General features: G+C 47.1%; 1 protein-coding gene across 1 annotated transcript in view; it reads left to right on the top strand.

Moving 5' to 3' along the window:
- The first annotated feature begins 778 nt into the window (after positions 1-778).
- The window catches only part of TRMT9B (tRNA methyltransferase 9B (putative)), a 45,660-nt gene continuing 36,580 nt past the window's right edge, over positions 779-9,858 (top strand). The window contains exon 1 of the mRNA XM_045019613.1: positions 779-887. Within this exon, the coding sequence (XP_044875548.1) occupies positions 850-887 (38 nt within the window). The 5' untranslated portion in view covers positions 779-849. The remainder of the gene's footprint in view (positions 888-9,858) is intronic.

Here is a 9,858-nt window from a genome sequence, read left to right as displayed (position 1 = left end):
CAGATTATTCCCATTTCTTCTCAAATGATCCCTTTTACTAAATTCTTCAGCTGCTCAGTTATTTCACAGTATTAAGGAGAGCACTTGAGATCCTATTTAGTTCAGAACAACGATTCATACTTGGTATATTTACTCTCTCCCCTTGGGATCTAGGTCCCCTGTCACTTTCCTGTCTCTCCGACTTCATCTTCCCGACTCTTCACGTCAACGTGCGGTTGCTCTTTTCCCAGCTGCTAGGGGGCTCATGCTTATGTAAGACTCTTGGTGCCCCCGTCACATCAGCCTTCTTTAGGGCGGAGGGGGGCAGCATCTCAGGTTTGGAAGGGGGTTTGTTGCCGAAGGATCCCTTCTTACATGCCTGCGGCCAGCTCTAGTTAGGAGGAGGCAGCATCTCCCGCTGCCGCTTTCCTGCTCTCTCCCTGGAGCAGATCTCGCCCACGCCTTTCCATGGCCGGGGAGCCAAGTCTCCCTATGTCTAGGTTCCGCGCAGCCCCCCTGCCTCCCCGGCTCAGCCACGCCCGGCCCGGCCCGGCCCGCCCCAGGCTGGGGAGCGCGCGCGGGGACTCGGAGCCCCGGGCCCGGGAGCAGCGCCAGGCGGGCAGGGGCCGGGAGGGGTCACATGAGCAGCCTCGCTCGCTGCGCTGGGCGCGGGCTGCGCGCTCTCCGCGTCCCGCTCGCTCCCATCCTGGCGGCGGGGAGCGCTGCCCCGGGCAGGCAGCGCGGGGGAGGGGAGGAGGCGAGCGGAGCCGGGCGGCTGGGAGAGCAGGGCAGGGCAGGCGCCGCCTCCCAGGGCAGGATGCAGCGGCTGCCGCCCGCGGCCGGCACCGGCTGCGCGGACAGAGGCGGCGGATGAGGCAGCTCCCCACGCCCCCCACCGGCAGGTGCAGGTAAGCGGGGAAGGGCCGCAGCCTGCCCTTGAGATGGAGCCGGCAACCGCGGCTAATCCGAGCCGCCTCCTGGCGATCTGGCATCCAGGCTTCTAGCGGGTGTGCACACCCTGCTCTGTATCGCTATGGGCCAAACACACAGCATGGAATAGCTATAGACTACACACACACACACACACACTGCACAATATCCCAATGGACCGCACACACACACACACACTGCATAGTATAGTTATATACTGTGTACACACTGCACCCGATTGCTATGGACCACACACATGCACTCTGCATAGTATAGCTATTGACTACACACACACAAAGACACACAGACCATAGTATAGCTATAGACTGCACACACACTGCATAGTAGAGTTATATACTGTGCACAGACACACACTGCATGGTAAGTATAGCTATATACTGCACACACATTCTATATACTTTGCAAACACTAGGTCTAGATGTGAATGCCATATGTCTTTATGCTCTCTGGATTCAATGTATGGATGTCTACTGTTTCTGCCTGACTGTGCCTGTATTTTCTCTCTCTCCACTCTACTATCCCCCGCAGTAACTTCTTCCCCATGCTCCCTCTTCCTCCCTGTTTTGGAATCAATAACTCTCAGTCATACTGGCAAGCTGCCGCTTTGAATTGCGTGACTTTTCCGTTCCCTGAAAGGAAAATAGGTCAAGTCTTTTTAACAAAAGCCAAGAAAGGGGAACTCAGGATTCAGCCTGGGTCTGGTGATTTTGGGTTCTTACAGGGTTGTAGATCCTGCTCTCGAGGTGGATTATTGTGCTGGTTACTGGCTGCTTTGTCTATTTTGCTGCTCTTGAAAACTTTTAATTATTTTGCAAAGCTTCATTCACCCTCCCTGCCCTCTCCTCCCCTTCAGCTGAAGGCATTGCAAGATGTGCCAACTTCTAATGATAAGGGGATGAATAAAAATCTCACTATTAATATTCTCTTAGTCTCTCTGTTCAGGCGGTGGGTCCACTTCCAGACAGGGAAACGTGATAGTAATCAGCTGTGTCTATACCCTGGTTGCTGTGCCAGGAGTGTAGCTGCTCAGCTGTGACTGGCAGGTTTCTCCCCTCATATTTAATACTCAGCTAGTGTTTGCATATGCATGGACCAAACACACTTTCCTTGAGCAGCCTTCTGGGAAGCTATATGCTATAACCTGGAATCTGTTTAGCTTTTGACACTTCCCAAGTAATTGTGTATTTTCATGTTATTTCTGTTTTTGATAGTTGGATTTAGTACCAATTACAGAGTGGGTTTACTAAGAATATACAGAATTTGTAATAGTTGCCTTATTTGAATGCATGTTTTTCAGTTATGTAGCAGTATTTTAATAAGCCATTTTTACAATTCAAAGCAAGTAATCGGTGAAGAGATATGTTCTGTTTATTCATTCTTCAGCAGTATATTCAAATTGTTATCCAAGTATTGCTTTTGTAATTCCACAGTCCTTATTGTTGCAGATTAATAGTCTGATTTTTCATAAATGCCGAGCCCCTGAGCCCACTGACTTCAGTGGTAGCTGCAGGTGCTCAGCATCTCTGAAAATCAGGCATTAGTTCTTTCTTTTGCAAAGAAAGAGATGAGCATAATTATTTCAACAGTGCTGTTGGGTTGATATGATACAGAGGCTGAAATTCCATGCTGACATCCATTGTTCATCTTGACTTTATCAAGCTGTCATGTGAATTATGCCTCTGCAGTTTATGATTCTGAATGTGAGAATCAGGAAAGAGATATGAAAAACACCAGAGGCAATCTATGCACATGAGCTGTAGAAAAGGTCATTGTGGGAGCTTGGAAAATCCAAAAGGCAGATTCTTTTGAAGGACAGTATTTAGAAAATGCTTTTCCTTACTACAATTTATTTTCAGGCTACTATTTATATTTCAGTTATACACACCCTTTTTTTTGTAGAAAATCTGTTTTAGTTGATTCATTGTACCAGCTCAAGAAGAACAGTGGTTTTAAAGATGAAATTAGTGTGCTGATCTTAAAAGTAAAGACTTGATGATTTACGTTGTCTTTTTGTCGTACCTTATATACAGAGATATTTCAAAGGCACTGGTGTCATTTTACTTGTCCAGAGAGATGCAAAAGTGAAGCAACTACATTTGCATAGGTAATTTGGCTATGCATTTTAATATTACGTGTGTCAAAAATATCCTCAAAGGGCTTTTGTGCATTCCCACAGGGTTGGCCTTACCCTGAGGCGAACTGAGGCGGCTGCCTCAGGTGCCAGACTGTGGGGGGGTGCCACTAGGATCCAGAGTGTAGAAAATTGTGTCTGCTGCTGGTGCATATGTATTCTCTCTGCTCTAGATGCACAGAGATGGTGGAGTGCTGTGGTGGAGGAAGGAGGGCACAGGGCCGGCTCCAGAGCCCAGCGGGGCAAGCACCCGCCTGGGGCGGCCCTTTCCCGGGGGGGCGGCAGGCTGGGCCGGCGGACCTGCCGCAGTCATGCCTGCGGGAGGTCCACCGGAGCCCCGGGAGCAGCGGACCTGCCGCAGGCATGACTGCGGAGGGGACGCTCGGCCGGCGGCTCCAGTGGACCTCCCGCAGGCATGCCTGCGGCAGCTCAACCAGAGCCGCCGGACCAGCGAACCGCCCGCAGCTGCGGGAGGTCCAGCCGAGCCGCGCGACCAGCGGACCCTCCGCAGTCATGCCCGCGGGAGGTCCGCTGCTCCCGCGGCTCAGGGGCGCCTCCCGGGCATGACTGCTTGGGGCGGCCAAATTTGTAGAGCCGCCCCTGGGAGGGCACAAGAGACATAACAGGGAGGCAGGAGAAAAGGTGAGAGGGAATAACAGAAAGCTGCAGGGAGAGAGAGGAGGAGGAGTCTCTTATGTACCTCTCTAGCACTCCCACAAGCCTGAACATCAGCTTCTCAGGGAGCTTCCTGTTTCCTGCTGCTTCCCTGAACCCACTTGAGGAGAACAGGCAGTCAACTGAAGTAGTAGGAGCCAGTTGGGCCCTTAAGACTCTGATATCTTCTCTCACTCAGGCCCTGCTGCCAGCCTGCTTATTTGTCCCCTACAACTGAGTGTTGAGAGCCACTATAGCAGGCACAGAACAGCAGTCATGAGTAAAAGAAGAAAACGCCCCTCTGGGGCAGTATTCAGAAGAAGAAAGAAAGCTTTTCTATCTAAGCAGGAAGGAGCTCTCCTGAGATGCATAGACACAAATGTTCACGGTGAGCCTTCCGGCCCCAGTAAGGATGTGAGAGGTGAGGAGATGCCTGATCTTCCAGGTAGTCAGAGTGCAGGTGACCTGGCAGCTACTGCAGCATCCATATCTCCATCTCAAATGGATGTAACCATGCACATTCCTGAAGAAAAGCATAGATCAGAGAAGAGTGTGGTGGAGGTGCAAGAAACAGCTGCTGCTGAGTTTAGTTCCTTAAGTCTAGATGATCCTGGACTGTACTTGTACTTCCTTGTACTGCATGGGCCACAGCAAGTGAAAAACTTCATGTTCCCTCAAGATACATTTCGGCAGGATCAAGTCCAAAGGCTGTTCTGAAATATATGTACACAAATAAGATGACCACTCTCTTTCCAAATGGTTTTGTTGCTCTGTGCATACTTCTAACATTCCCTGTAACAGTTGCTAGTGGAGAACGCAGCTTCTGCAAGCTGAAGTTAATAAAAACACATCTATGCTCCACAATGACATAAGAAAGGCTGGTTGGCCTTGAAACCATCTCAACAGAGCATGAGCTGGCCCAGACTGTGGACCTTCAGCAGGAAGCAGTTCAGATCTTTGCAACCAAGAAGGCATGGAAAGCACCACTTTGATTATTCAAACATATGAAAATGCCAGTGTTTACTGTGCAGACAAGAAAAGTTACATTTGCTGTTCAGGCATTTGAAAGTTAAGTGTTAATTAAAATTTTTGAACCTGGCATTTTAAATTGTTAGTTCTCCTTTATTGGGGTAGGTAGCAGAGCAGTACCATGAGAGGAGTAGAACAGGAAGAAGGCAGAATTGAGATCTTTCAAAGTTTTGGCCCAAGCGAGAGGGCATGGGGGCGTCATTTGAGCTCCCCGCCTCAGGTGCCAAAATGTTGTGGGCTGACCCTGCATTCCCAGACTATATATATATTCATTTATGTAAGTGAAACTACATTTGTAGAGAAAACAAACAAACGAGTCTTTATAATATTTCTCATTGGAAAGTTGTATAAATCTTATTTTATGATTGAGCTCAATTCCACCCTCAGAGTTAGGGAGCAGATTCCAAAATTTAGAATCATTCATGCAGTAAAGGGACAGCCAATGAACAGTCTCCATTAATAAGTTTTGATATCAGCAGGTGTTTTGCCATCCATTCTGGACTGTTGAATCAGAAAGTGGAATGACAAAATATTCTGCAAAAAAGTCAGGGCTACTCACAGTGCATACAAATAAGCATGTGTCTAAGTCTTTGCAGGAACAGGGCCTAAATATGCAAGTGTACGTCCCCATATTGGGCAAAGACGGTGGGGAAGCACGTTATGTGAGAATGCCCCATCTAGAAATTTGTCCCCAGCTATACTTGTAAACATAATACTATTTGTATAATGCTTAGAGATCTATTGATATTTTCACATGTGCAGAATCAAACCCATTCTATTTACATCTTTTAAAGAATGTAGTAATGCCCAGTTTATTTAAATAGTTCAGTCTACACTGTCACAGTTCAGGGCAACTGAACCTGTATTTCCCCTCCATGGTCTAGCAAGGGCACCCACTTTTAGGCTTCTGGGTCCCAGCTGTCACCCCTCTTGGGCAGAGACCTACATCTCTCCCTCCTCACTGTTTTTTCCCCCAGTCTGAACAATTCCCTGCTGACACTGTTCTTCCCAGTGAGCCAGACTGCCTAGCCAGGGCATCTCTGCTTTGCTTTCTCTTCAGAGGCTTCTGCATAGCGTAACTGCCACCAATTACAAGTTAGCACACAGCCTTTTATAAGCCAGCACACGTATTAAGGTGAAAGCATTACAGAGAAGACATGAAAAACAATAAAAGAAACTACATGCACGCTGAAGAAGAGATTACCCCTTGCTCCCAACTCCAGCAGGGACACTGGTAAGAGTCACTCCCTCAAACCTGTCATAGGCCGTATAGTGCCACCCCTCTCCCCCCGCTGAATTAGTGTGGCACTGCACTTACTCCCTGCCTCAGTTTCCATTCTCAGGGAGCCAATAACTTCACTTCAGACACTCCTGACGTGTGACCCAATAATACCCTCCTTAGGACTTGTTTATTACAAAACCTCATACAAAGAGGGCCATAACAATAAGTCCCAAATAAACAAAAGGTGTTTCTGGTTTTCAAGGTTCCTTTATAGTCTGTCCTCTAAGTTCTGTTCTCAGTCTTTATGTTTCTCTTTATGGCAGGAGGCTCAGGCCCTCCTGCTGGAGCTTGGGTAGTTCAGGCAGTTATTGTCCCACTCTTTACTAGGAGTTCCCAGCTCTCCTCCTGGAGCTGGGTTGCAATTTATCTCCCTTAACTGGTCCCATTTAATCTTCAGGCTCAGAGGGTTTAGCTGCCTTCTCCTGCTGTTGTCTGCTCCCTATTAACTCAGGACCCTTCTTACTCCTTGCAGTGTCTGCAAGCATCTGCCCTACTATAAAGGAGGAATAATATTTATGCTGTCCCCTTCTTCTAGCTCATTTCTTATTGGCTATGTGACAGCTGGCTGCCCCACCCTCTGCAAGGTTCCAGGTCCCAGGCCTTTAAAGATGCAGTTACTTCTTCCTTTCTTCCCATATCTCCTCAGGCTTTGTGTATCAAACCACCCCCAAACTCTTATAGGGCCATGCCATGTGACAGACAGGACTGATCAGTAGGAAGTACTGCCCTTAAGGGGCAGACTACCCCACCACAAACCCCACATAGGGATTTTTCTGTGGTTACAGGTTCATAACTGCTTTAGCTCAGAACAAGCATCAACATGAATTGGATAACCTTTCCTTTATACAGGTTTCAGAGTAGCAGCCGTGTTAGTCTATAGCTGCAAAAAGGAAAGTAGAGACTTAGAGACTAACAAATTTATTTGAGCATAAGCTTTCATGGGCTACAGCCCACTTCATCGGATGCATAGAATGGAACATATAGTAAGGAGATATATATACACATACAGAGAACATGAAAAGGTGGGAGTTGCGCTACTAACTCTAAGAGGCTAATTAATTAAGAGAAAAAACTTTTGTAGTGATAATCAAGATAACCCATTACAGACAGTTTGACAAGAAGGTGTGAGGATACTTAACATGGGGAAATAGATTCAATGTGTGTAATGACTCAGCCACACAAGTACTCCTTTTCTTTTTCCTTTATACAGTTTGGGCCTTTGATCTTCAGATTCCAATAACAGGTGACCTGTATATAATCATGCTCTCCTCAGGGTGTAGCTTCAAAAGCCTGGGGTTTTGCATAACCAGAGGTGGGAATTTGAATTCACCTCTCCCTAGAGATTCCCTGGGCAAACCACTTGACTCTGTTTGTCCAAAAGTCTTATGTTGTCTGGCCTATTGTTCAGTATAGTCCTTTGAAATTCAGAACACTTCCCAGGGCTCACAATAATACATAACCTTTACATTTAATACAATGTACTCTAAAGATACTTATTTCAATCCGGTTTTTCAAACTGGGTGAAAGCAGTAGGAGGTCAAGTAACTTGCTCAAGATCACAAACTTCACTAGTGACTGAGCTGTGGTCATAAATGCAGGTCTTTTCAGTTGATTTCAGCCCAGTGTTCTCTTTCCACAGTGTGGGAAAAATACTAAAACTCTGTACATTCACCTATCCTTGGATCCTATACCACTGAAGTCAATGGGAGCTTTAACATGGACTCCAAATGGGTGCAGGATCAGGCCACTAGGTAGTGAACCTGGCAGATTGTGCCATTGGCAGGAGGGAGGCTTCTGCATGTGGAGGGTGTAGAGGGGGCACGCTGCAAGCCTGGAAGAGTGCAAGGAAACACTGGGAAAGCAGGTTCCAAGTCTTTGGATCCCAATGCTTTTGCACAGTGCTTCTATCTCTGTGCTATGCCATATCATAACAGCATGGCTCATTCAAGAGAGATGTTGCCATTGGCTCCCACACTATGGCTATTCACACATTATATCTTTCTCCAAGGGGAGCTGTTGTCATGAAGGCAGAGTGCACCTGTAAGAGAAGCATTAACTTTTACATGGTTTTCTTCTGGGACATCCAACATTTTTTTGAGGGGATCATTCCCTGGCACCTCTCCTCAGAAAACCCTCAAAGCCAGCTTGTTGGTGTGAACATGAAGGGACTATGGTAAGCTCATAGAGAACAGGAAGCATGCTACATAGCTGTTGTTCCCCCTTCCATGTATTTTTTCACATATTTGCTCCCTGAAATGCACCACATAGGGGAGTATTTGATCCTTAATTTTCAGTTGTTTTCTCTTTGTCTTATAAATAAACTATGAAAATAATGACAACATTGTTGCTTAGTAAAAATAATAAAAGTCAAGAGAATAGTTCTCTAGAAACTAATTTTCATAACTGTCAAGTCTTGTTACATGTTTTCCTCATTATATCATAACAATTAAATGTTAATAAACAAAAAGGGAAAAATCATATGTAGCTGAAAAAGGCACACAGTTTTTCTGAAGCAGAACATTAGTAATGGAGATATGACAATGTAGATATCTCAGACAGCTGTGATGGAGTTCACTTGTCAGAGTGGTGCTGCCTGCTGGCTGTCTCAGGGATTAGCTCTCTTAGCCAGCATGCTGTATCACGGCGGTGCCTCTCCTGCCACCTTCTCTACCTGCAGACCCATCTTAGCCCAGGAACCACTGTGTCTTTCATGACTTGGCCCTCCAGCCATGCCACCACTTGTGTCCCCCACCCCCAAACAGCAGTGTGTGGGGAAGTATCTCCCAGTTCTATAGTTCAGCCACTTCCCCAGTGGTGAGGCACCCCCACTCCTCCCAATCCCAGGGACCCTTAGCTCGCAGTTTCCAGCTGCCTCTCCTTAACTTCTCTGCCAGAACTGCTTCAATTCCCTGGGCCACTTCCTCACAGCCCAAGCACCTTCTTTGCCCTCTTCTCAGGGCCTCCAGCATCACATCCGAGCAGCCAGCCAGGAGCTCCCTCTTATCTCCTGGTCCCTGCCAGCAATTGCTCTGTCCAAGGTACTACTTCCTGCAGCCTACTAAGAACACAGTCCTCTCTCCTTGAGTTCCTTGCAGCAACAGACCCTGCAATTCTGCCCTGCAATTCCCTTTTATGTGAGCAAGCTGGGCCTTGATTGGTTGCTCTGTGCAGCCTCTATCTGATTGGCTGCTCCCTGCACAGCCTCCTTAGGCTGCTTTTAACCCCCTTTCTGGTGCAGGGTGAACACCCCATCACAACAACATTAGGTCTTTCTTTCCATGCTGATCAGGAAAGATCACTTCATCTTCACAGATCTCAGAGACTGAGTGTTTTTCTATATCTAAAATTGAGGTCGACTTAGCTTCATCGCTCAGGGCTGGGAAAAATTTTGTGCCCCGTGAGATGTAGTTAGGTTGACCTATCTCCCACTGTAGATGCAGGTAGGTTAATGGAAGAATTCTTCCATTAACCTAGCTACCACCTCTCGGAGAGGTGGATTACCTACACAGATGGAAAAACTCCTTCCGTCGATTACAGGGAGTCTCTACAGCACTATGGCAGTGGCAGCTGTGCCTCTGGCTGCTGTAGTCTAGACATATCCAGAGGGTCAGATCATCAGCTGGTATATATTGGTATAGCTCATGTAGGGCTGTTAAGATGAGGTGATATTTCAATGGATGTTTTTTACTTCAATAGATCTATTCTTATTTACCCCCAGTGAGAGTCTTGCCCAGTGTTTTGGACTACTAGGCTGCTATGACGTTACACCTGTCAGGGATTGTCTAGATTAGGGGTCGGCAACCTCTGGCACGCGGGTGGGCCAGTCAGTTTG

The sequence above is a fragment of the Mauremys mutica genome, chromosome 5 (assembly GCF_020497125.1).
Source record: "Mauremys mutica isolate MM-2020 ecotype Southern chromosome 5, ASM2049712v1, whole genome shotgun sequence".
NCBI classification, from domain to species: Eukaryota; Metazoa; Chordata; order Testudines; family Geoemydidae; genus Mauremys; species Mauremys mutica.
The sequence above is the reverse complement of the archived record's forward strand: the minus strand, read 5'-3'. Positions and strand labels throughout refer to the sequence as shown.